Source organism: Gadus morhua, chromosome 10, assembly GCF_902167405.1.
Source record: "Gadus morhua chromosome 10, gadMor3.0, whole genome shotgun sequence".
NCBI classification, from domain to species: Eukaryota; Metazoa; Chordata; class Actinopteri; order Gadiformes; family Gadidae; genus Gadus; species Gadus morhua.
The window spans coordinates 19,872,245-19,900,119 of NC_044057.1; the positions used below are offsets into that span (position 1 = coordinate 19,872,245).

At 45.7% G+C, this 27,875-nt stretch overlaps 2 protein-coding genes across 3 annotated transcripts; both read right to left on the reverse strand.

Moving 5' to 3' along the window:
• Window positions 1–203: 203 nt before the first annotated feature.
• On the reverse strand, window positions 204–2,297 carry LOC115552338 (P2Y purinoceptor 4). The gene is made up of 2 exons (XM_030368341.1): window positions 1,982–2,297; window positions 204–1,725 (listed from the first exon to the last, which is right to left on the reverse strand). Exon 2 carries the CDS (start codon window positions 1,684–1,686, stop codon window positions 577–579), a length of 1,110 nt encoding a protein of 369 aa, XP_030224201.1. The 5' UTR covers window positions 1,687–1,725; window positions 1,982–2,297; the 3' UTR covers window positions 204–576.
• Window positions 2,298–3,307: 1,010 nt separating this feature from the next.
• inppl1b (inositol polyphosphate phosphatase-like 1b) lies at window positions 3,308–27,242 on the reverse strand. 2 transcript variants are annotated; one of them, XM_030368339.1, is made up of 28 exons: window positions 26,441–27,242; window positions 25,342–25,994; window positions 23,638–23,701; window positions 21,187–21,325; window positions 20,674–20,797; window positions 20,221–20,361; window positions 19,930–20,014; window positions 19,732–19,809; window positions 19,435–19,572; window positions 18,922–19,036; window positions 18,343–18,443; window positions 18,128–18,230; window positions 17,087–17,283; window positions 16,169–16,286; window positions 15,915–16,011; window positions 15,610–15,748; window positions 14,935–15,034; window positions 14,484–14,572; window positions 13,674–13,755; window positions 12,338–12,427; window positions 12,111–12,227; window positions 11,917–12,005; window positions 11,016–11,103; window positions 9,160–9,315; window positions 8,649–8,733; window positions 7,550–8,378; window positions 7,147–7,262; window positions 3,308–4,338 (listed from the first exon to the last, which is right to left on the reverse strand). In XM_030368339.1, exons 2-28 carry the CDS (start codon window positions 25,479–25,481, stop codon window positions 4,224–4,226), a joined length of 3,735 nt encoding a protein of 1,244 aa, XP_030224199.1. In that variant the 5' UTR covers window positions 25,482–25,994; window positions 26,441–27,242; the 3' UTR covers window positions 3,308–4,223. The 2 variants fall into 2 exon arrangements, with proteins under 2 accessions (XP_030224199.1, XP_030224200.1); XM_030368340.1 differs by lacking the exon at window positions 26,441–27,242 and having other exon boundaries at window positions 25,342–26,370.
• Between the last annotated feature and the right edge of the window lie 633 nt (window positions 27,243–27,875).

A 27,875-nucleotide genomic window follows, 5' to 3' on the forward strand; every position in this document is an offset into this window, starting at 1 on the left:
GCTCTCATTCAGCTCAAATGTAACAGCATGCAGATGCAAGAAGCAGCTGTTCATCCTAGGGACCAAATACTAACAGCTGGAGAAAGAGGCTCTGCAGGCTTTGGTTTGTTTATTCTTATTTTTAAGAGTTAATTATAATATAACCTCACATTACCTCATGTCTAACAATCATTTTAGACATAATAATATTACGAAACAGCTGGTCAGAGTCACGGTTCATAAACTGTGTATTTTACTTTCATTGCATGACAAACATTGTTATCGCACAACAGAACAGACAAAATTATATTTTTGGTATCACTTGAAAACATGTGTGCTCACTCAGCGCATTATATCCCACTATAGCAGGGTGCCTTCCAATAAAGGCATAATGCCATGTCACGCCCTGAAACCACAGTCCACAACACAATAGTGTTCATGACAGTGTTCTTTTGTGGTACCGCTTGGACCAGTCCCTGCAAAATATGTACCTCGAATATCTAGTGCTTGAACTAGAAACGTTCAATTCTCCATTCAAATGTACGTAGCCAGGCGATGAGCGCAATATACGTATATAAAACAAAAACATGTTCAATTCTATCCATCTCCACTGGGTTTGGAGTCAGCGTCCTTCAAGGCCAGCGGGATGGCCGGGTTGGCCTTGTTGTTGTTGTTGTTGCGTCTGGTCGCGGCGTGTCCCTCGGAGGGAATGGAGCTGATCACCCTTCTGTTCCCCGTGAGGGCAGACAACAGCTTGGAGCGGTACTTGTCGCCGGCCAGGAAGTACAGGACGGGGTCGATGCAGCTGTTGACGCTGGCCAGCGGCCGGGTGATCTTGTAGGCGAAGTTGATGATGTTCAGCAGGGTGCAGTCCAGGTGCAGCACGCGCGCCGCGTAGTACAGCGTGCGCGTGACGTGGAACGGCACGAAGCACAGGGCGAACACCGCCAGCACCACCACGATCATCCTGATGGACTTCTGCCGCGACGAGGATCCCTGCCGGCTCTGGGACAGCCCCTTCTTGGGCCGGCACAGCGCCCTGGCCATCAGGCAGTAGCACACCACGATGACCAGGAAGGGCACGCCGAAGAGGAGCACCATGACCACCGAGCTGTAGTCCACGTACTGGTCGAAGAACCCGTGGCTGGTGGTGTCGTGGCAAATAGTGTCGTTGTCGCGCCGCGAGGTGGTCACGAAGATGAAGTTGGGCACCAGGCAGATGGTCACCGCCAGCCACACCAGGCCGCACACCAGGTGGGCGTGGCGCGGCTTCACCAGCCGCAGCGCTTTGATAGGGTGGCAGATGCCGAAGTAACGGTGCACGCTGATGCAGGTGAGCAGGAGGATGCTGCAGTAGAGGTTGGCGTAGAAGAGGAAGCGGACGCTCTTGCAGGCAAACAGGCCGAAGGGCCAGTGGCTGCGGTTGGCGTAGTAGTAGATGAGCGTGGGCAGGGACAGGACGTACAGGAAGTCGGAGAGCGACAGGTGGAACATGAACACCGTGTTGGTGTTCCACGGGCGCATCTTGGTGATGAACACCCACAGGGCCATGGAGTTCAGCAGAAAGCCGAACACAAACACAAGGCTGTATGACACTGGCAGCAGAATGTATTTAAACTCCTCATCGAAGCGGCAATTAGAGTTAAAGTGTGTGCTGAATAACGTAGACCGGTTCAGTCCTTCTTGGGTGTTGAAAACATCATCCATGATATGATTGAAAATGGCACTTGGACTAAATTACAAAACCTATAAAATAATGGAGAAAATTAAGATCATTTAATTTAAATGTGGAATGTGATTAACAGCAAAAAAGCCATCCAGGCAGATTTAATTACTACATCCTCTATGGGGTTTACTTTCCAGGAGCAGACATCACCGAGACAGACTAAATTGTTGAACATCTGAAGGCTACACAAACACATAACTGAAAAAAGACTCGACATTAGGGTTGCTTATAGTGCAACATTACTGAGATTGAGTGCTTTATTGAGTTGTTACTTACCAACGGCGTTTCACAATGGAGGCGGTAAACTGGACTACTCCCGATTGTAGAGTTAAGAAAAAAAATGTTAAGTCGTACGCCGTATCCACGCTGTGCCTGCTCCGGAATGCCCTAATGGTCGAACCCAAATAGTATCTGCCTAACGATGGTATCTCCTACACCCCTCCAATCCAGTCAGGAAACCTTTTAGCCAGTCAGATTTCGAGGGATGTCACCGTTTACTCAACCGCTCGAACTGCAAGTGAAAAGGCTACCAAACCGTGACAGGGAGCCATGTGATTGAGATCTAGGAAGTGGAGTTGCTGAGGAGGGAATCATGCAGGATCCGATAGCAGAAACAAACCTATGGTGGTTTCACATCGGACATTTGACTCCGGCGTGGTTGAAAGTGTAGGCCAGGCGGGTAATTAGATTCAATATGCTTTTATAATATTATTCAAGACCAATCTAGACTTTCAGATGAATTTAGTTTTTGTTTGAAAACTCTGTTTTAGTTACTTTTTTCCAAATAAGTTTTAAGTTATTCTATTTGGCTATGTATATGTAATATATGTAAACTAAAACATGAACAATCTACCCGAATAGATTAAACTCATTTTAGAAATAACTTATTTTCACAGTAGGACTGACACAGGTGTAGCTCATAAAATTGATCAATGGGTCAAATATTGAAGCATGGCTGTGCAGCAAGTACAGACCAACCAATCAAGTCAACATGCGTTGGCCTTATGATGCTGCTGCGACACGCATCATATAACCTACCTCATTTCAAAAGGACAGGGACATGAAGCTACCTATTTGACTATTTAATAGTGATAAACTCACTAGAATTACACTTGTTTGGGTGCAAATACATGAAAACGAATTGCATTAATTGTATGTTTTTTGGTCTATATTGTGTTATTGAAGTAATTCAACTAATAATATACTGATAATGTATATTATAACATATCAGAAGAAGCTAATATGTTTCCATGACAGTCGGGTTGATTGTATACAGCTTTTGGGCATTGGGAATGCTGACTGCCGTAACAGTATATTTTCCAGAAGTAGCCTTGCCGGTGAATACCTGCTGTCAGGGATTTGTTGGCTCATGCCTTTAATAAGTAACTTCTACAAACAGACTCGAACTCTCTGTACTTTCACTCTAGCTCTCCGTCTCCCGTTAACGTATATAAATTAAGTCCCCCCCCCAACACACACACACACACACACGTTCAGTAAACAACTAACTTGTAAACTAAAAAAACATGGAATCAGGTCACAATAAAAGTGAGGTAAATGTACAACATGTGGTCAAGGTGTAAGAAAGAGATTGGAGAAGTATTTGGGTTGTTTGGTGGATTTATATCAAGTCAATATTAACATGCAAAGCAATTCAATCTGTTGCAACATTTGTTTCTCGGATTGGACCTTTCCAAAATGTGTGGTACATTATGTCATACATTAGCAGAAACATCACTTATTCCGGAATGAGAGAAGTACGATAACATGATTGTAAAGGTTAACCAAAATTCATTTCACCAGCCAAGTGCAATGATCTACGTCAGGGGTCCATGAACACGGAACATACATGAAGTGAATTTGCTTTGCTCGCTCGCCGTTGCATGGCAGCCTAAATGGACCTCATTGATTGTTCAGTCACAGGGAAAAGCTGCCTTAGGTCTCCCAGTTAAAACACGACACAGGCACAGATTAAGTGACAAGATAGCAATAGCAGCACAGTATCAGACGGTAAACAGGAGATCCTGAAGGTTGTCCCACCCCCGTCATCACGTTACAGCTATACTCCCATGTGGTTTCTAGACACCGTGACTGTAATTAACTCCCTCTTTTACAAGCAATGACAGTACAACAGAAAGAACATCCAGGAGGCGGTCCGTACCAATGTTAAACATCAGCCATGAATGAATGCATTCAAAGTGAGGCAGTGCGCTTTTTACAAAGTAATTTAACAAAACCTGCGTGGCCTCAAATCCATTATCAATATTTGAACATGTCACAGTATTAAACGAGACACATCTTGACACCACGATTTGAATAAACATCTCTCATGAGGAAGGTGGACCGCTTGACAGAGCGATGGGAATGTAATGGTGGCCTGAACGGACCCTGAACATCGTGTGTGTGCACGTGTGCAGACAGGGCCCGGTGACAGTATTTGCAGAGTGAATGTAGAGGTTTTTAACGAGGACCTCTGAACCTCGCTGTCTTTAGTCTCTTTTGTGATTCTGCAAAGGGTTTAGTTCCAGATGCTGGGAAGGTTCTCCAGGATCCGGGGCAGGTTTTCCAGGATCCTGCGGCGATGAGATGGGTTCAAGACCCCTGCGGCGCGCAAGTCCTCCTCCGTGATTCCACTATGGAGAATGAAAAGAAAAAAGACCAGCACGAGCAAAATTAAGTGTCAAGCAAGGAAGACTGGGTTTATTTTCCTCTCAAGTTTAAGAACAAAACCAGAGAACCAAGCATGTGTACATTAATTCACATATATGGTATGAAAGTTTTAGAACTATTTCTGGGTATTACGTACAGTATCACATTTCTATAATACATTAAGCTACAGCAAGGCAGGGTGAACAGACTCCCTGCACATGTGCAGTACATTGCTGGGCTCGCTGATGATTAACAGATGTTTCAGGGAATAGAATGATGTTCCTATGCATCATTGAGGAACGGTTCTGCATACCATAGCAGCAGGAAAACTGTGTGGTAGTTGGGACTTATGTGTGTCAAAACACCAAGCTATGTTTACATTTTTTTATCCTCCTGTTACAATGACTATCATGTGTGGAGACATACAGGAGGAATTCACACCAGCTATGATACCCAATAACTCCTTTTATTGGAGGTAGGCAACATTGCAAAGGTTGCATATTTAATTTGAGGGCTTATCCACGGCTGCCGTCTTCATTCTATGCATACACAAATAGGTCAGATATGTGAGCTGCTAAACCAGGGAAATATGATGGCCTGATGGCTTGTTTGCAATCAGATCCTCATGGTGACTTGATGTAGGCAGCCCTTCTTTTGCTTTAGTCGCTTCCTAACCTTACTTCTATTTGCATTCTTACATTATAATGATATATAAACCCCATGCAAAAGGAAGTGTGCAGACAGATCTCAGCACCTTAGACCTTGGTCGGTGTCTTACAACACCATGTAAGGGTGCACTCACACTTGGCCATCTGGCCGTGGCCGTGACCGTTTTCACACCTAACCGTGCTCAAATCTGCCAGTGTGAGTGTGGCCAGTCTGGCCAGGCCAGGCCAATTTGGCCACGGAGAGGTGTGCTGCTACGGTACGGGCCGCTACGGTACAGATGCTAATGAGCCGACACACGCACGGCTACGCAACCTGAGCTGGATGACATATAGTCCATGCGACGACCACGGACATAATAAAGGCGACAAGCCTTCTTTCCCATTAAACGGTAAACATGGCGTCAAGCAGTTCAACTGTTGGTGTGTTCTCTGTGTTGTTGTCCATTGTTGTTAAAACTCTGACTGGCGGCAGACTTTATTATGGTCCATGCAGCGGACGCTTGGTGATGACGTGCTACGACGTGATGACGTATGTACCTACCGTGGCCAGGCCACAGTTGCGACGGCCAACGGCCACGGCCAAATGGCCTAGTCTGAGTGCAGGCCAGAGAACAATGGGGCCATTTGAGCACGGTTAGGTGTGAAAACGGCCACGGCCAGATGGCCTAGTGTGAGTGCACCCTTAGTTATTGTCAACACAAATCATATTCTAAGTTTTTTTCATCTCCCATAGCAGTGTTTTAGTTTTCTTCCAAAACAAGCACATTCAAACGGCCCTTGCTAGGTCGTCTTCGCAAATTGTGCCCACAAACGAAAAATCCACAAGTTCTGATTCAGATTTTACGCGCCACTGCGCGGGCTGTGCATTTGGGCGGGCAGGTATAAATCTGTCCAGAGATTGTGGCTGTGTTTCAGGAAGGTGAATCATTCTGAATTCTTGAGTGCAGAGAAACATCTAAATATGTGGGAAAAATAATTATGTTGGCAAGTGTGGGAGGCCAGAACTTTGCACCTGGAGGGTCGAAGCAGTTCCACATCCACACATTCACACAAAAATCAAGTAGTTGCGCGTAAACAGAGTGGTTACGCTTTGTTAAGATCAGTTAAAAAACACACCCTTCCACACTTTAGATCAGATGCCAAGGTTGCGGTTGATTGATACAAACGCTTAGCCTCGTGAGACCATCAGGATATTCAAGTTTGCGGTTCATAATAATTGCTCTGGCCTTTACTGTGAAGCAATTGATTTCCACATATGGGCACAGCCTATCTTTCATCAAAAGTCAATCAGCTTAAATTAGGTAAACTAGGTGAGCCTGGTGATGTCTTCACTCTTGCCGAATCCGGCCGAAAGTAAAGCAATAAAATCTTCTAGTATGAGAGAAGCCTTCATCCAAATCTGTTGATCTTTTCACAGCACAATTCTATTCATTTTCAGATGAAAGATCAGACTGCACACTAGGGCTGTAACGATACACAAATTCACGATTCGGTTTGTATCACGATTTTTGACCCACGGTTCGATACATCCCGCGATTCTTTTAAATTTAAAAAGCATTTTATTTAAACAACACTTAAATACCAATTATCTTAATGTAACATTTAATAAAAAATAATTTGGAACACTGAACAGATTTGAACCGAAAGAATACTATTAAAGTATAGCTAAATTAATAAAGAAATAACCAAAGATTGCAGTTGGAGGATGCTTTTTGCTGGTAGGCATAATAGGGCCCCTTTAACTGTTTGGTTGGTTTATTCAAATATCCTTATTAGCGCTTCTTATTAGGCTATGTAGCTTAAATAATGACATAATCAGGCCGTATAGAATGCAACATGTTTAATAGCCTAACTTTCAATAGATGAGGAAAAACATGAACCTCGCAATACGAGGAATAGTGTTACGAGTAGCATATGTGTATGCGCGAGAATGGCAGTGTGCGTATGCGTGTGCCCCACTACCTGGGATGGCTGGGTCCGAAGCATACCCGCCAGTGGAAAAGTGCCATTAGGCAAATAGACACTTCCCTGCCCGACTCGATGGCCCCCCATTGATCACAACCTTCACCCCTCCACCACAGATCGGATGTTTCTCAGGATTGCTACTGTCTTGGCTCAATTCACCTGAAGTAATCGAGGTCGTCCCAGCCGTGCAGACTGAGTCCCAGTGTGTATTTCTGAAGGCCCAGCATCCCGAGAAGCTCCCGCACTGTCTCCGGCGCACCGCGGAGAACCGACACCTGCAAAATAAGGAAGGAAGTGAGCGGTCACCTCAAAGTCCAAATGAGCCATTATTCACCTCACAGCCATCTTGTTTCTAAACCAAGCTGCAACCATGACATCTGTTTGGGAAGCCCTGCTGGAAGCGGTTAACATGGAGTTCCTCTAATGGCCTACAGGCAGCACTCCTAACACAAAATGTACCGCTTCATAAAGGTTGTGTGTAAACCAATAAGGGATGTCACAGACACTACGTCCAGAATTTGCCTTCATACGGCCACATGGGTGAAGGAACCCATGTCCAAACCTCATTCTCCCTGCAGTAGCCCCTCTCCGCCGGCGTGCCGGGGCCGTTCCTCTGTCCCGACCTCTGCTGTGCTACATACTGGCTGCCCATGTCCGGGGGGAAGAAGTCCATCTCGCTGAGGGACTTGGCGATCTGCAGGGCGGTCAGGGAGTGGTCCCCCGCAGGTCTCGCTGCGTGTTGCTGGTGCTGCTGCTGCCGATGCTGCTGCTCCACCTTCCAGGGAGCGGAGGCCTTGCAGGCTAGTGGCAAGCGGGTAGAGGCGTAGGGGAACAGAGACGGGTGCTTCAGGCCCTGGAGAGGACCGGCCCTCTCTGGGGGAGGCATGGGAGGATCCCTCCTGGGGCTCTCCCTGGGGATGGCCGGGTGGTTGACGTACATGCTGGCCAGGTTCTTCCCCGGTGCGGGGGTGTGAGCCACCGTTGGAGCCACCCCCGGGCCCTTGGCTTTGGCCTGTGGAAGATGCTCGTGGGCGTGCGCGATGCTTTGACTCTGTGCCGGGGGTAGAGGAGGTGGGGATTTGGAGGGGAACAGCTGGTAGGAGTTGGAGGAGTTAGTGTGATGGTGCAGGTGGAGGTCATTGATTTGGGAGTAGGGCGACGGCGCGTTTGGGATCTCGATCTCGGTGAAGTTGGACCTGCGATCGGACTTCCTGTCTGGGGCGTTCCCGGCGGCGGTGAGTTTGGGAAGCTGCAGTGCCTCGTCCCCTGACCAGACCACCTGGGGGGCTCTTGGTTTGGGCGGGGGGTCCGCCGCCCTGGGGGCCACGGATATGCCCTCAAAGATGAAGTAGGCGGGGTTGGTGTAGCTGCTTGGCTTTGGATGGGAAGGACTTGCCGGAGACCAAAAGAGAAACCATACACAAAAAAAAAGGTCCTTTAAATAAATACGTCAAGGAAACATCCTCAAATCAAAAAAAAAAAAGGTAGCTTCACAATGACTTAAAATGTAAATCCTGGCACATTTGGTAATAGTATACAGCAGAATATCTTTAAGTGTACACATCCGCTTTAAGTCCTCAAAGTGTATACGTCTCTGTGTGTGAGTATGTGTGTGTTAGGAAGTGTTTGCGTTCAGCACAGATCAGTCAACAGGTTCTCACTTGTGGACGAGGGCCCGGATGGACGGCAGAGCCACTGGGGGACCCCTTCCTGGACCCTTGTCGTCCTTCTCAAAGCAGAAACACTCTGAAGAACAGCAAAAGGCAGAGAGGATTTTATTCCAATCATATAGTTCAACATCAGGAAGAAAACGTCAGTGTGTTTGTGTTTATAACGGCCAAAGCAGACTGAGGAGGTTCAGTGCGGTGGTGTCCGGAGAGGTTCTGACCAAGCGGGGAAGGGGGTTAAACACACTACCCCTATCCCCCAGTATCAGTGTAGGCTCAGGATGCATCTGGTTAGAGGACTGCCAAGCAGAAGCAGCCAAAAAAGCAGAAGCGGTCAAGGGACAGCAGCTAGACACAAAATAAGGTCAAGATGGAGGTTAATTCAGGAGACAAATAGAGGAAGCACTGAGGGTTTCACAAGAAAAAAGAGTCAGTTGGAAGCGGAAGTTTAGCAGAAAGTGATGGCACAGGGAGAGCTCTGGACCGGTGGCTTTCGTGGACCAACCGTAGATCTTTGACCTGGCTGCTCGTCTGTAGTCTGCGGGCACGTGAACTTTGACATGGCCTCTGATGGTGCCCATCTCCTCGCCCCGATGGCTCAGAAAGGTTTCAAATTGCTCCAGCGGGCCGCTCGGTGACCGCAGGGCCACACAGCATTCTCCTAGAGTACACAGGTTTCAACAAGACATCATGTTTTCAGCTTATGTTGTATCATGTTTTCCACTAATAATATCTAATGTTTCCTCTTTCCTGCTCGGTTCAGTCCTGAGGCCAATTTCAATGACCAGTTTAAGATATCTTTAAACTTAAACCTGAACTCTCGAGTGAACGTTTTCTTGCGTGAGGCTGCTCACTCAACTTTGACCGGTTTAACCTGAATAAAGCATGTTCATTACAGGCCTCAGAAGCCATTATCGAATTAACCCTAGTCTAGTTGACTATATAGAGTATATGTGTCTGTACTTGTGTCTGAGTATATGTGTCTGTACTTGTGTCTTTCCTGTCAACACCTGTGCTTGCCTAATCTGTCATCTGTGCTGTATCTCTGTGCTGTCATGTCATGTGTCATTTGTACTTGTTTACCTGAATGTCTTAAATGTTTTGAGGGGCCTTTTCAGGGACGCAAAATTAATTTCAGTTCCCTACTGACAAATAAAGTAGTATTGTATCATATCGTATCGTATAGTGAAATACTTTGAGCATGCATCAATTACAAAAGAATGATGATGAAACTATCAATCCCTGGGGGTTTATTGCTGTGATCCACAGCTTGGCGCATCAAAGACATACCCTAAGCCGGAACCAAAAAGCCTTCGTTGCTGCCTCAGACTTCCATAGGCTAGACTTCCTCTAGAAGTCTAGTGTCAATTGTTCAAGAAAGGAACTGCCCTACGATGTCAACCGCAGGTCGGACAAAGGGTCAAGCCATTATGTCACCGTTCAGAAGTGTCACATAAATCACTGCTTTAATATCCTACTGTATGCGTTTGTGGGGTTACTTTATAGGTCACTTTAAGCTTCTCTATGCCGATAAGCGGTAACTGCGGTTGTGGTATTTGACCTCACTTCCCAGAGGCCCAAACAGTGTTGCCTGTGTGACATCAGTCCGCTGACGGTTTGTTTACCCTCTGGTTCACTGGCAAAGCAGGCAGAGCCAGGAAACAAAACACTATGCCGCTTCACGCACAAGTGGGCTGAAGAGCATGTCTGTTGCTTCCCCCTCTCTGAACATCCCCTGCTGGGTGAGGAAAAATGTGTCACAAAATGAGTGCGGCTTGATTTTTCCTGGTAATGTTGCCGTCAACCTCCAGTTCCTAACATCGCTCATTCTGCGAGGGTTTTCATCAGAGGGGTATAGACTCAAGCACCATTTTGTGACCTCATTAGGAGATGGATAGTGAATTAACAGTCATTTATTGACCTGAAAATCTTGTCAGACTAACAAGTAAAAAAGACATTAGGCCTTGAAAAACAATAGTTTCGGATGTGACAAAATCAAGCGTTATCTTTATCATTATCTAGACCAATGAGACAATAGAAGTCGCCACAGCAGCAGTGAGCAGGGTTATGTCTGAGCTAACCTATGCTAGTTACGTCATGCTCACAGCATGAAGTAACTGAACTGATGGAGGTCTGATCTTGGTATCCAAAACTGAACATTCTGCCTTCAAATATCCCTTAAACTTGGAAATTCAGCATCTTCAAAGAGGGTCCTGTTCTAATAACATAGAAACATAGATTACTTAGGAATACTGCATATTCAAAAAGTTATGATAATTGATCACTTATCGCTAAGATAGATAAGGGCAACCACATTGCTATTGATAAGCTTTTGGAAATAGCGATGAGACAATGACCAACCATATGACTCAAAGCCATCACATGATTTGATGGACAACAGCAGGTGCTGATCTTGCAGATAGTCCACATCCGATGCAACAGGGAGCAGCTGTAAACACAAAGAGTACAGGTTTACTAGATAGACATCAGTTTACAATATGACATGTTGCAGCAGCTCGTGGATCTACAGTGGTTTACAAACTGTAGGGTCCGTCCCACAAGTGGGTCTGAGCAGAGGACCAGGTGGGTTGGTGGAAATGGAGATAAAAAAAATTATAAAAGAAAATAGAAATAATATAGATGCATGCCATGTCTACCATTTGATCATTAGGATGTTTAAAGACTGAGTGGGAGGATCCTATATTGAACAATTATTCACCGCAGGCGAAGTGAATGGTGGGGAATAGCCCCACCTCAGGCTTACTCACACAGACTGAGGTGAATAATTGTTTTAGTATATACTACATGTGAACACTCCAAAAATAAACAAGATAACACTTTTGGACGGGATTTATTTGTTTTTATTAGTGATTTGTTTTCATTAGCATGACGAGATGACCGCCACACAATATCCTATATCCTATAACCCTATCCCATATGCCAAATATCCCGAGATAGCGAACCAATCAAATTTCGTCATCTTACGAGGTTCGCGTGTAGCATATACTAATGTTGAATATACCTAGAGAACTGTTCATTAACACATCAACACTTTCCTTAACAACATATTTGATAGGCCCCACGCTAAATAAAACACACAGGTGTGTCAAGACAAGGTCTGCCAAAAAAGGTTTTGGCTCCCCCGAAGTCTGCAAGATCACCTTGTATCGGCTCAGATTCAGACAGGTATAGGCCCTAAGATGCATATCATCCCTTCTCTTTCGCCCCCCACTTCACCGCCCATAACATGCCTGGAACTTACCTTCGGCAGTTGCTTGGCTGACCAGCCGAGCTTGAGGAAACCGGGCACATCACAGCTCTGTGAGTCATTCTCACTAGACCGACGTGTCTCTGCAGGAGGCACACACAAACAAGCAGGCAAAGGTTAAGGCGGCTTAGAACCATAATGATGACTAGTGGTGTAACGGAAGGATAAGGGGGCTTCACACGCCATACCTTCCAGACAAGCGGAGTGAAACTCCACAAAGAACTTGGACTTGCTCGCAGTCTTCACGATGGCTTCCAGCCTCTCCAGCTCTATCCGGGCCCTCTCGGTGCTTGAGTTTTGGTCCGCTGTAGATAAACAGGCCGGAGCCGCTCACATAAACCACATGTCTGATTGTATCACTTTTGTATTTTTGTGAAGGGCTGAATTTTCATCGGAGCCAAACCAATGAGCTCACCTGTTTTTGAACCGGGCAATGATGACACCCCGACTTGGAATGTGCCGAACACAGGCGAATGGTCACTGGTGAAGATGTCGTCGGTACAACCTGGTTCAGGTGACATCATTGCATCATTATCATGGTCATCATGAGGCATCTTCATCTCTCAGACTCCTATAATTGCACTGGTGTGCATAATATGCTTACTGTTCATATACTTTCGTGAGCCTTATTTAGGACAAAACATCTCTCTCTCTCTCTCTCTCTCTCTCTCTCTCTCTCTCTCTCTCTCTCTCTCTCTCTCTCTCTCTCTCTCTCTCTCTCTCTCTCTCTCTCTCTCTCTCTCTCTCTCTCTCTCTCTCTCTCTCTCTCTCTCTAACTCTCTCTCTCTAAAATAATAATAATAGTCTGTATTTGTCCTCGCATGTGAACAAGCACTACACTATTAAATGAGACCTCTGCAGTTTACCCATCCCTAGCTGCAGAACTGGGATATTCCTCATATTATTTGTGCACACACAAACACACATTGTCCTTTCATAGCTACCTACACAGAGCCTAGAGGGCTCCATCTCCACATGGAAGCCCATGCGCATGTAGCCCTCTCCTGCTTCTCCACACTCCCACAGTTTCTCTTTGTTTCATTCCCACAGAAAAGATAACGATGATGTTGTTATCGTCTTATGGCCTTGGTACTCCCTACGAGTTCCCGTGTAGAACTGCTCCTCTCAGCGGCTCAGAGGTCTAAGGGTTTCTCACTAAGGGGTTTTCCCACTGTACGCTCCTGTAAAGATAATAACGTTTTCCTCAACCGAGGGTCAAGTGAGTTTTATTTGCATTTTTCATAATCTTTATATATCCTCAACCTGTGGTAAATTAATACACATTCGTTTTTGTAGTTTTGTGTGCCATAAATACATTAATCCAAACCAGTTATTTAGCATTAAAGCCGAACAGATACATACAGCAATCACTGTTGTTCATCTGGTGGATTCGAGACATTGTTTTGATGACCAATGTAAAAAAGGTTGTGTAAAGAAAATGTGTAAGAAAGGACAGGGGTCATTTTTGTACTGAAAGGGAACTATCAGCAGAAGTGATAGTCACATTTTCTGGTTTTGTTTTCTTACATGAATTCAATGAAAGGAAGTGACTCAGTTGGCCTCTTTATTGACCACAGATCAGGCAATGGTTCAATATTTTGATCAGAGGTATTGTTTTATGACAAAGCATTATACACCATCTGTTTATCTCTTAAAAAATACAAGTGTCATTAATTCATGTCATAAGTTCCGCCTTCATAAACAGTTTTTTGCCAAGAACACCTTTAGATTATTTTGACTCCGGTATTTACCATAAGAGGTGCAGTTAAGGTGAGCCTCTGGATAGGTCCTCCACAGAACCCGGTCACACCACGATGGCACGTTGACTCGCACCTGGAACAACCGAGTCACAATGGGGTTGTTCAAACAGGTCCACCCATTTTAAGAAACTGGTTTTAGTGTGTGGGCGTTGGCAAGGAAAACATACAAAATAAAGAAAAAAACATTTATGAAGTAAGTAACAAGTCATTATAAATATTTCCCAAATATTACAAAAATACAAAAAAAAACATGTAGATATAAAGTAGAAGAAAACTAAACATTTGTGTAGTCTAATAATACTTCAACCACTATTTTTAGTGGTGTTGGCAGCTGCTGTCGCGCTAGCTAGCCTTGCTGAGACCCATAAAAAGGATTAGCTTCCATGTAGAAATAGCCTTTACACTCAGCCAATGGTATACTTAGAATCTTTGGGTGAAGGGAAGCTTTTTTTAAACAAGCGCAGTGTATCTGCCTGTAATTTATCATCAATCCCGATACCAAAATGGTTTAGGGTTTCCATGGCACTAACAGCTCTTGTGAACAAAATGATGAAAATGATGATGAGGTTCTATTACATAATTGTTGATTATGTCAATATTTTTTTATTTTATTGCAGTTTTTTTTTTCTACATTTCTCCATTTCATCTGTTGAGCACTTTGTAACTGCCGTTTCGAAAAGTGCTCTTAAATAAAGATTCATATGATTCATTGAATATTCAATTTTCCGATTGCAGATAGGGACAGTAGGTAAGGTAAGGGAGGGGGGGGGGGGGGGGGGGGGGCAGTGTTTGGCTACCCACCCCTGACGTCTTGTACTTCTGCCACAGGTAGCAGCCCCTAGAGCCTCTCTCGTAACGGTATGTGGGTGGAAAGCAAATCTTCTCTTCCTCTTAACCATGTCAAAACATTAGAGAGAAGGGAGAGAGAGGGTAGTGAGAAAGGGATGGACGTTAATAAAAAGAACCCATTCGTAACGCATCGGACCTATCTATACCTTTCTATTAATTACACAAATGTTCTTGTCTTCCCATGTATAGCTACACGCCTTTAAGGTCTAAAGCAGCTACGAATGTTACAAAATTATATAAAATGGCTCATTGATATATGAATGGTTATTTTGAACACGCAACGTAGTCACAATATCTAGGACGGTGGTGCAGTTGAAGGAGGGAGAGAGAGAGAGAGAGAGAGAGAGAGAGAGAGAGAGAGAGAGAGAGAGAGAGAGAGAGAGAGAGAGAGAGAGCAACTCACTGAAGTTGAGGAAAGCCTTGTTCTTCTGTCTCTCTCTGGTAAGCTGGTCTGCACACATCAGCTCCTCAAACTCCCTCTTGGATACGTGCTTCAGAATGTCCTGGAGACCCCACCAACGTTGACTCCCCCAGAATCGATGAACCACCAGGGGAAGACAGAGGATAGGTTGAGCGGGTGCATCCACTCGGTTTACATTGTTTGTATCATTGTTACAGCACTGTCAATAATGGGACAACGTTCTAAATGTTCAACTTTACAATCTAAATTCTAATATGTTTAACTGGTTAAAATGGACATGACAAAAACAACATTATAAAACTAGGCATGAGCCACAAGCCAGAAGAAGAATTAAAAGAAATGTTCTTCCAGGTGGAGCAGAATTCCCCCTTAGGTAAACGCTGATGTTAGGGATGTTAGGAAAGGAAAAGCAGATACCTGAGCTGAACTTCATCGCCTGGAGAAAAGCTCTCCAGGAGAATGTTTCATCTCAAATTCAGAGAAAGTTGGTTGGTAAAGAAAAAAGATGTACAGAGAGAAACAATGTTTATATTTAGCTATTTTGCTTGTTACATGACTTTTGAGACCAATTTCATTGTGTTTCAGTTGTGCTATTCACACACTCATAACTACCGATCGACTCCATGACGGAATTCTGTATAAACACCCATGTCCGACCTGCACGTCCAGGTCCAGTCGGTAGTTGAGGTCGCCGCACCAGAAGAGATGGGTGAAGCGCAGGCTGATGTCGAAGGCGTTGAGCTGTTTGTCTCCCAGCGAGAGCAGCCGGAGAATGTCCACAAAGTTCTGGTTCCTCCTACATTATTCATATACATTCATAATAAGATGCTCGGTCTGTCTTTCCAACCACAAGGGCTGTATTTCAGGGCACTCAGGGTCTGCAATTTGGGGCCCTGAACTTCCTGTGGGAAGTATAAGTTATTGTTTTTACTGGCAAACCCCTAAAAGTGTATTTATTTTACCTTATTACTTTCTCACTGCCAGAGGACAGATGGCAGTTGACAAAGCCAAAAGATGTTCCATTGAAATGGAAGGAGACCCCAACGGCTCCCTTGTTTCCTGAAACAGAAAAAGCAAAAACACTTTTGTTCTTGGCTGATCACCCACTGATGTTTTTGGCTGTTAGCCATTGGGCAGTACTTTTCCGGTATTTATTTTGCCTAATTATTATGTGCACTGGTGCTGATGGAAATGGCATGCAGGAAGGGCAGCTCACCCAGTGTGTTTCCCAGGCCGGTCTTCACACTGGCCGTGTTCACGTGGCTGATGCGGCCCTCGTGCTCAGGCTTTACCAAAACCACAAGCCTCATGTTCCAGAGGGACTGTACTGCCACCTGTAGGACAGAGAGCCTTACTGCATTAAGGAGCCATATTATACCACTCAGCATACAGATTAATATTTTCATGTATATGAAAATGATATGCTATGCAATGTCATGCAAATCTTGGATACCCTATCTATCTACATACATAGATTTGAAATACATTTACAATTATAATTTCTTTTAAATAAGAATACTTAGATATATTTTAAGATATCATGGTCCTGTAAATTCCCGTAATCAAGTAAACCAGTCATTCCTTGCTAATTGACAGGCTATATAGGCGGTGTTCACCCGTTTGAAGTCCAGTGGTGTTTACCCATTTTTAGTCTATGTGATGGTGTTTACCAGTTTGTAGTCTATGTGATGGTGTTTACCAGTTTGTAGTCCAGGTAATGGTGTTTACCTGTTTGTAGTCCAGGTGATGGTGTTTACCAGTTTGTAGTCCAGGTGACGGTGTTTACCTGTTTGTAGTCCAGGTGACGGTGTTTACCTGTTTGTAGTCCAGGTGACGGTGTTTTCCTGTTTGTAGTCCAGGTGATTGTGTTTACCTGTTTGTAGTCCAGGTGATGGTGTTAACCTGTTTGTAGTCCAGGTGACTGTGTTTACCTGTTTGTAGTCCAGGTGATTGTGTTTACCTGTTTGTAGTCCAGGTGACGGTGTTTACCTGTTTGTAGTCCAGGTGACGGTGTTTACCTGTTTGTAGTCCAGGTGACGGTGTTTACCTGTTTGTAGTCCAGGTGACGGTGTTTACCTGTTTGTAGTCCAGGTGACGGTGTTTACCTGTTTGTAGTCCAGGTGACGGTGTTTACCTGTTTGTAGTCCAGGTGGGTGCAGCCGCGCAGGGTGGTGCGGAGGTGCTCCGTCCACTCCCTCTCCCCCTGGGGGTTCTCCTGTGTGCCGAGGGCGTAGACGTCGTGGGCCAGCGAGGCGGTGGACTCGTCCGGGGTGCGACCCAGACCACAGCAGGTCACCCAGGAGGTCAGGTCCCGGGGCGGCGGAGACCCTCCTGGACCGGGCAAGGAACAGACACAAAGAGCTTTCGGATTCAATTTCAGTTCTTTCTAAGTAGGAGCGTGTGAGTGAATGACGAGTTAAAGCTGACATAGATATCACACCAGGTGTGAGTGTGATTAGCCAGTAAAAAAAGGTTTGGAAAATCTGCCCCTTCTTACATCACAAGTCGGCGTGTCCACCTAGATGTGTGCTGGATAGATCAATCTACCATCCTACCCAGTGGACTGTAGCAAACGTGGAGTATCTATCTGTCATGCATCTAGGTGGACACGCCCACTTGGGATGTCAGAAGAGGCAGACTTTCAAAACGGCTTGTAACGGCTAATCATACTCACACCTGGTGGTATATTAGGTCACCTTTAACTGGTCCTCAGGCCAAAGTAGCTGGTGAAATATCCCCATTGACTATTGCTGCATAGACATCTAGTGGACACTTTTATCCAAAGTTTAGTCTTTTCAGAAACATGCAATGACTGAGCCCGTAGCTTATGCATCTTGCAGAAGAATACCTACAGGTTACCCAGGTACCCTTTGGCTGGGAGGCAGACAACCTCACCACTAGACTATTCTTCCCCCATATCAATAGCTTAGTGTTATAAAATTTTTAAATACATCTATTTATAGCATCAATATTATATGAATGTACTTACTGCTCCTATAATGTGGACATTCATGTGATGTATGTTTTGTGTATCTGGCTAATGTGGATGATTATTTCTTTGAACGATCACACACATTTGCCAGAAAAGGATACTTAAGTTAAACAAGGTGTGCAAATAAGTGTCAGAGCCAGACTAAGTAACCGTGGTCACACTGATTCTCCGCTCCCTCCCTACCCATGTTCCAGGTGCCGACGAACACAGAGAGCAGGTCGGGCTCTCCCAGCTTGGCGTGTCTGGTCTTCATCAGCTGGAGCAGCATGCAGAAGGCCTCCCGTTTCTGGAAGGAGAGAGGTGTGGGGTAGGGTGGGGGACACTGATCAGATCTGCCCTCTGAACGTTAGCTGAACGACAGAACGATCAGGAGCGGGGGATGACCTTTGACCTCTCACCCTGGCACTCTGGAAGGTGAGCTCCCGTGGCGTGCTGTGGTGACCGTCCACCGCCAGGCGCAGCTTAGCAGGGCTGGCGTGGAACTGGACCACCTGCAGAACTGGAGGGGGAGATTACTTCACATTACTGAACGTGTTTAAAGACATATTCATTTTTACATCTACTTTATTTTAATTAATAATAATATTTTTTATTATTATATTTATTTGTATTTGTTTTATTGTAGGTAAGTTATGAGAGCTATTATTTTAGTGTCATTCTTTAGAAATGACGAGGGGGGGGGGGGGGAAGACATATTTTGGTTGCTTATTTTCATAATCTCCCTTGACATCTTACCTTGCAAGATCTTACCTACAAAAGCACCTTTAATATTTAGAGTTTATAGCTTGTTCGTACCTATGTTGCACTTTGATATCAGCATCCTATACCACGGCAAATTTGTTGCATCAAAGCCATATTGTTTGTGGGTATAAAACTGATTCTGGTTCTGATATGGCTTGATCATCAAAGGGAAATACAGCAGGTGCCTATTGGAAAGACTAAAGTTGAACAGAGGACATAAGTGTTGTTCTGCTTACCCCGCTCGTGGGAGATGGTCTCCACGCCAAAAGTCCCCGTCTTCTTGTCAAAGAGCAGCACTCCGGTGTCCACGTCCACGGAGACGGTCTGCCGGCCGTAGCGCGCCATCTTGACCTGGACACAAATATTGACAAATAGGGTCGATATGTATGTTCGTTACAGATATTGTTATTGAATTAAGAAAAACATACGTGTTTATATTTTCTTCAGGTCTAGCATGGCGTGATCACAGCAAGGGTTATGGGGTTCGATTCTCATTTCGAGCACAGTATGTTGTAAGACCCTTTTAACAACATGGTGAGCGACCCCTTATAAAATCGCTCACCATGTTGCAGATACTTATTTACAGTAGGCTAGGCCTATGTATTAAGTGTTTAGATAGAAATTCAAGTTTTGAAAAACGGCGTCTTTCAGTGTGTGATTTATTTATTACAATGCAGGTCACCATTGAATTGTACGGTCAAGAATGAACTGCATTCCTGAATCGTCATGTTTCATGTTTCATGTGGTACCTGGAATGCGTGGACGGGCAGGGGCCTGGCGTTGCTCCTGGCGGTGTTCACCGTCACAGCCGGTGGTTCCGGAGGAGGGGGGGCAGGTTGGACTGCTAGATTGTGATTGGTCACTGCATCTTGCAGTGCTTTCAAAACCTTCAAGCACAGAGCATCATCACAATTGGGTTTCTAATTAGTGGCTTTTTGAGGTTAACGCTCATAATTTGTATAGCCAAATCTAAAACTTATTTATAATCTGGACAACCAATCTCAGCAACATTGAAAATCTGTTGGCTGCTCAAAGTTAAAACTGACCCTTTTTTCCAGAGAAGACAGCAGGCTGACCAATGCTGAGATCTTACACAGCAGACTGTCAAGCTCCATCTCCGGGCCCTGTGTTCAAAGTAGGAAGATGCGGATCATTTCCCAAATGTAACCACTAGAGGGGGCCCTTCTACAGCTCATCGGGAGTTCCTCGAGCTATTAATGGCTGCTGCTGCGGAAATTCAGTACCTGTGACTTGTTGCAGAGTGGACTGGTTGGATGGTCAAACACCTTGGCCAGTGTCTCTAGACTCGAGAGCGTGAGGTCAATTTCACTGTGGATCACATGCCCTCAATGTTTAAAATATGAACAAACTAAATAACCATAAGTATAATAACCAAGAAGATAAATAGTATCTTCGCAGAAAATCTCTTTGTCTGTCCATCAAATATATCAAATATATCAGGGCAAATGGTCTATTGCAAAAAAGCATTTGCAAATAGTCATGGCAAGCCGCACCAGCAGCAGATGGTAGCTAACCTGTTGAGGCCTTGGCAGGTCGTGCCTAGTGTGTGTTGCAGGTTGCGTAAGCACGTAGCCCCTTTAAACACACTCTCAATGTCCAGAGGAAGATCCTTGTGGAGGTAGTCAGTGAGCAGTCCCATCACGTCTCCTGAGATGCTAATAACAGAGCAGAAGATGCATGTATAAATAATAATAATAATAAAATACATTCTGTGATCCCACACAAATCGATCTGATATAGCATAGTGTATGGTCATTTAAAGATGAATAATGGATAAAACTATGCCGACCAAGATGGCAATATGATACAATGGCAATAAAATAATATAAACATTAGTCCAGAGATTCCAGCCGATTGGTCGATATCTATGGTCCTTAACCAATAAGCATCCTTGAGCACGATCTCTAACCCACCCATTAACCTCAACGGCTATAAATGACTGGGATACTATGAGAGTAGATGATAACCTGGTTGTGTTGAGTTCCTGCAACTTATTGAGGAAGGGGAGGTGAGAGGCCGTTCTCGCTTGGGCTGCTGTGGAAGAGGCTGCAGTGTTGAAGGAGGCTGGCACAGGAGCGGGCTTCTCTTCGTCTGCACACGGGGGAAACGGGTGCTTAACATGGGCGGAAAACGTACCTGAGGCCTGTGATTTAATGTCACTGGCACTGACTGATTTCAGTGTTGATTGCATATTGTGCTCATTCTCCCAGCAATATTTGTCAGTGGATCACATGCATTGTAATACGCCAAATGTATTGTTGTCACTTGAAACGTCATTATCCAATTAGCAAATGTGAAGAAGTGCTAAGAGTAAGACATTTTAATGTCTGTAATGTTTTTTTTAGAAACGTTGTGAAGCGTTTCCATAATTACTCCATTGTGCACTGTATACTTTGATTGTTCTCTGCCTCCTCATGTTAGTAACTGCAGCTGAACGTGTCAAACCAATCATTCAACTAAAAGCAGACGGCCGGTCTTACCTGAGCTCTCGTCTCCAGGGTCGGTCACACGGCTCACAGGGTACTGCAGCGGAGTGACCAGGCCTTTATGGGGGTGCTGGTAGCCCATCACCAGCTCCTCCAGTGTACGGAAACAGTTGACCTGAACTCCCTGCATGGTCTGTGGGGCATGAACACTGTACGGTCAGTACCGGTTGTGTGTATATCTGTAGCTGTCTTGGACTGTGGTGACAACAAGGCTCAATCCCACCAAGGTCACATGGAATCCCAGTCAGAGGATTCATATAAGAATGAGGTTCTGAATGTGTTTCTAAACTTAATTTTAGACGTCTCACTTGGAGCGGTGAAATCATTATGATGAATCAACAATACCAGAATTACGTTTTTACTAGATTCCTTAAGTTCTTAAAAAGGTGTTTTGATGTATTACTATTAAGTTATTTATCAGAAAGTTGTATAAAATGACAATGGATTCAGAAACATGTCATGAAGGTAGGATATGGGGAAGGTATTTTGCATGCCTAAAGTATAGGCTTTCGAGTTCATTAAAATCCATTGCATCAACCAACCACATCCTAAATAGCCAAGATCTTCCAATGAGGATCCAGATGTATGCATACATACAAACACATACTCACATATAGAACACACTCAAACACACACACATAGGTCAGCTAGAGTTGACCAACTGAGCCCCACCCTTCCAATGCAAAACCAATTATTGGTTTGACCACAACTCTCAGACCGTGGACTGTCAGCCCACTGTGATGAGGTCCACAACTTGTATTCAGATGGCACATACAAGCTGCATGCAGGCCAATGCAGAAACACACAGACCCGTTCAAATATACTTTGTATTTTTGTATTTATAAACTCATTCCCTAATGCCCCTGGCGCTCCTCAAGAATTGTCCTTATGTAGTAGAAAATGCATATAGATCTGACAATGTTTTTACATATCAATATGTGTCATAAGAGGGTTCATTTCAAAAGTACCAAACAAACCAAAAACAAATACACATAGCTAGCAAGATGTGTATTTAATCAAACAGAATACACTGAATTGTTCAGGCAGACAGAGGGCACTAAATATTTTTTCCCTGTTTCATATTTTTGAGTCATGAGTTTTATGTTTTCTTTGTTCAAGTTGAAGGAGCCGTTCTCTGGCTTGTGTCACCCGATTCTGTTGCCAGGATCCCTTTGAATCATGCTTCTCCTTGTGCCACAAGGAAATCTTGAAAAGTAATTACAAATAACTGAACGGGAATAAGAGACGTGGAAAGGCAAAGTAACCCCAAAATATCTCCATGGCCCTCTTAGAATAACACAGTGTCCCGAATGTCAAGTCTTTGTGTGCTAGCGAAGCAAATCCAGAGAGGGAAAACGTTGATTGTAGGCTTTGCTCATGGCAGTGGAAAAACATCTGAACGAGTGATATACTTTCTAGGAGGCTGGTTATATATCTGAAAAAGGCTAAGGTCCCCTTGCTAGAGGGTTGCAAATACAAGACACTCGCACACACACGTACACACACACGTACACACACACACACACACACACACACACACACACACACACACACACACACACACACACACACACACACACAAACAAAACACCATGACTGAGCTAATGCTTTTGGAGTTGAATAGGCAGAAAACCCTTCAATAAAAGTTGTTTGTGTGTGTGTGTGTGTGTGTGTGTGTGTGTGTGTGTGTGTGCGTGCGTGCGTGCGTGCGTGCGTGCGTGCGTGCGTGCGTGCGTGCGTGCGTGCGTGCGTGTGTGTGTGTGTGTGTGTGTGCATCTGTCTGTCTGTGTGTGTATTTGTCTCCACTTTGATACTTATTGGGATTACAGGGCGTCTGTGTGTTAGTTGTTTGGCCGGCATGTAAACAATAACAATGTTTTTCACTACGCCACATCCTAGAACAGCCAATTACACGTCCTACATAAAAAAACAAAAGTACACAGACACATACACTGTCTTTCTCTCTCTTACACACACACACACACACACACAAACACACACACACACACACACACACACACCCACACACACACACACACACACACACACACGCACACACACACACACACACACACACACACACACACACACACACACACACACGCGCGCGCGCGCAACCACAATACACAAATACACTCATTGGCCAATGGGCTAGTGGGCAGCGGTGGAATCTATGAGATCTTTGCACAATCCTCCTCTGTTCGAATGAGCTCACAAAATGAGCTCCAAGCATGCAGTCGTACGGCAGGGATGGCACTCAGACCGTATGACTGCTGCAGCTGTGAGGGGAACAGTAAGGAAACTGGGGAAAGAACAACACCTTTCTTGTGCTCCATCCCCCCGGCTACAACAAACTGCAGCCTCATGCGGCTAACTTTCTCGCAAATGTGAATCCCCCGAGCTGTGATGGTGCACTTAGTTGTTTTTGAGGCGGGGCCTGCTCACCTGCACTGCCAGCAGACCCTCAGCATCCGGAAGGATCCGGTAGGTGTGAACATGACGTTGGAATCTGAAAAAAAACGAACCAATGAAACCAGAAACCAATTCCAATGTATAACCATAATTATCATAAGAACAATAATAAGCTAAAATAAGCATGTATAATAACCGTAAATGTACATAGGATAACATAATATATGAATAACAGATGCATGATAGCTAATTGCCTCAGAAGGGATTACTATGCAAACATGGTAAAGTGTACTACAGTTCAACGATAAAATCGAAAGCAGATTTCTTACTGTGGTAAAAAAAAACCTTATGAAAGCATGATGGATTTGTGGAATTTCCTGTGGAGACGTTAGTGTTAGCACGTTTTCAACAACACATATGACCCACAGTACCCCATTCCCAAGAGCTGTAGACCAGTGAGGATGTCTCTTTCAGCCCACTGATGAAGATAGGAGACTGGGGCAGGAAAGGTCTCGTGTTGGTTAGGGTGTTGGACTCCCAGCCCATCCACTTCAAACTTCAGTATCTGCGACTGTAGGCTACCTTGAGCAAGATGCCTAACCCCTATCTATGTATCCAAACAAATCCACTGTCAACTGACCATATGTTGGATAGAAGAGAAATAACCAATAGGATGGAACATTTTAAGGTCAAAGAAGGAAAAAAAAACTAAAACGCGTAAGAGAGCACCAATCGCAGGGATCCGATCAGCACGGAGAAACAGCAGTATCGAGATAGGCACATAAGGCTTTTCTATAGAAAAGAATGAGACAATGTGCCTTGAGGTGGGAGAAATATGGAAGAGGCAGGATGGGAGGGGGGGGGGGAGTTGCAAGCTCAGCCTTCAGGAATGTTGGGCCCTGACGCGGGCCAGCCAGCGAGTGGGGAGAGTGGTGTGGTCGCAGGGCCTTCCTCCCTCCTCCAGGGGCCACGGGGGAGGGCGGCGGGAGCGGGGAACCGTCGACTGAAAGACGTTAAGAGGGCAAAGGTGGAAAAGCCCCTCCCCCAGCGAAAAAGGGAGGACAAAGGACACAGGGTACGTGGTTGTTTGACCACCGCCACCACCGAGGAAAATGGGAGTCAAGGTGTGAACGATGTCCTGTGCGACGTAGCCTTAGCATTCCTTGCTTGCTGCTAGCAGAGAGTGGGGCTGCGGAACCCATTGAGAGAATCACAGGTGGCTCAGAACATCAATCCTCGCGCATTCGTGAATAGTTTTCCATAGTGGGAATGCCAAAATGAAATAGTTCAAGAGTTTCACAAGTAGTGAGTCAGAAACTTAAGTCGGGGTTCGGAGAAAGGGAGCTCTGAGCCTCGCTAGAATCTTCCAGACTTCCGGAACAATGCAGTGATGGATCGATGCATGGGCTGCCCCTCATTAAAAGCATCTGAGCAACCACAAAATTACGATCACATACACATTACACACACACATTAAGTTTTTTACCTACTATTACACATAGTAGGTATAGGATGTGGTACGTGAGGGTAAAAAACAATCAAAGAGGCAATAAGTCCCAAGCACCTACCTGACAGCCTGTGTGTGTGTGTGTGTGTGTGTGTGTGTGTGTGTGTGTGTGTGTGTGTGTGTGTGTGTGTGTGTGTGTGTGTGTGTGTGTGTGTGTGTGTGTGTGTGTGTGTGTGTGTGCGTGCGTGCGCAGATGTGTGTGCGTGCGTGTGTGTGTTGATGCTACTCACAGCAGGCACAAGGCGTAGGCGCCTGCCACCGATTCGCTGGCCCGAACCAGGTAGCTTCCGTCCCGACCGGCGCGCGCCAGCAGTTCCTCCGCCTGAACGCGGCTGATCTCGTGGTGGAACCACGGCCCCGGCGTCGACATGGTAACCGGGGGGAGGGGGGGGGGGGGGGGGGGGCTGTGCGCTTATCACGACAAGTCACAGCCGGAGAAAAGTAAGGGCGGACAGGGTACGGTCGCGGTCCTCGGCGTCCCCCATACGGGAGACGTATCAGAGTGCTCCCGGGTGCGTCCGGTCACCGGCGTTCCCGTACTCCCCTTTTAGTGCTCAAAACAAACGCTTCCATTGGCCGGGATGAGCTGGAGCGATGGAGGCGACCCGACGCCTTGTGGTGGCTGACCCGACGGCGAAGGCCGCTTCCTGAGCCCCGGCGAGGTCCTCCGGGGTCAGGCGTCCCGTTGCCATGGAGATGTCCTCGGGGACAGCGTTCCCGTGTGTCAGCGTCGCGTGTGTGCGTCTTGTCTTGCTCGTTTTTTACGACCCGCCTGTCTCGTCCATAACCCCCTGGATGTGGACACCAACACCCCTGAGGCTCGCCTCGCTGACCCGCTTCCCTCCCCGGCGGCTGACTGGAGACCCTGGGATGTGTTGCTCGACTAGACGGCCCACGGCATCGCACCCCCGACAGCGGACAGAGGCAGAGAGTGGGAGGGAGAGAGAGAGAGAGAGAGAGAGAGAGAGAGAGAGAGAGAGAGAGAGAGAGAGAGAAAAGGGGGGAGAAATGATCCAGTGGATCCAGAATCAATAAGTGTTGCCCCTTGGGCCGTGGCCACTGCCTTCAGCCCGACCACAGACACAAAGCACCGCCCCTCGGCCCGAGAACACAAGGCAAACACACCAGGAGAGAAGGGATACAGAGGGACAAAACAAACCAATCATCTGGCACACATGGAGCCCACACACGCGCGCACATATGACGGGCAGAGACAAACACACACACACACACACACACACACACACACACACACACACACACACACACACACACACACACACACACACACACACACACAGACACACAGACACACAGACACACGCTTACCAGTTCCGAGATTCCAGTGCTTCCACAAGCAGCAACCAGACTAATTCAAACGATTTCCCAGCTCTGCTGCCATATAAGGGAATAGGACCAGAAGAAGAAGAAGAAGAAGAAGAAGAAGAAGAGTGGAAAAATCTAAAAAACAAATGGTTTGCTGTTCTCCTCTGGGGCTCCTGACAGGCTTCTCCAGCCGGCGGTAGAGTCGGCTGAAACCAGAGTGCCTGATGGGGGGGGGGGTGGCCGGGGCTGGTCCAGGGAGATGTTTGCGTGCCTGTCGGCGGGGAGTGTCCTGCCGTCTGCGCCTGCCGCTGTCTCCAGCTGCTGTCCAGGAGGTGGTCAGAGAGGAGGGAGGCTTTGGAAAAGTGGAGGACGAGCCCATTGGAGCCGAGAAAGACTGAGGAAGTGACTCGCCATTACAGATGTGAGCACAAAAAGGAAGTGGGACGGGGAGAGGGGAAAAAAAGGAAAAACCAAATAGAAGAATTCTTGCGAGGGGCTCGACTTGACAGCCGCTGTTGAAAAAGTACTCTGGTGTACTTTCTCCATTCCCCTCTTTCGTTTTTTTCTCCCTCCCTTTCCCTTTCTGTCTCTCCCCCTCCTTTGACCACTTTTTCCTCAATCCTCAACCTGCCCTATATCTCCGTATCACTTTCTACTTCTTTCGGTCTCTCTTACTCATTGCCTCTCCTTTCGTTTTATATCTACATCTTGAGATTTCAAATAGAAAACACAGCTATGGTAACCCTCTCCCTGTCTGCTGCATTACCCAGCCCTCTGTCACTCTCACTAACTCCCCTGCCCTCTCTCTCTCTCCGACTCCATTAAAAACACAGCCTGCATATGGTTATGATCATCGTTCACTTTCCAGGGCTTATTTTGGTCTTCCACCACACCCCTCGCTTCTCCCTCCCCTCTTCTCATTCTTTCTTTATTAGATGCAGTTTGTAACTCCATGGCTGGGTCCTCTTGTTGTTATTCAAGAGTCAGCAACAATTCAACCACCACCCAAAGCCCCGACTCGATAAAACAAACGGATAGAAGCACAAGCCCCCCTACTCATAATACCCTTTTAAACCAAACCCGGGCCAGGCTTAGGTTCAACAGCTTCATGTTGCACTGTGTTCTTTGATCAAGTTCATTGTGTTTTAGTCGACATCTGTTACAAAGAGACATATTCTGAACGTTCTCAACTAATTTCTCTTGAATTTAATATATGAAGAAAACGAAGAGAATGCATTTATTATATTGGGGGGTCAAATTTGTATACAGGGTGTATGCATTTGTAATGATTGTCTATGTACCGACCTTGTTCTGGTGTGGGACGACACAGACGTTTGTTGTAGGGTGGGCTTACAAACGTCTATGTAAATAGACCAACATATCCTGCACAAACACACACACACACACAAACAATAACACAAACACACACACACACACA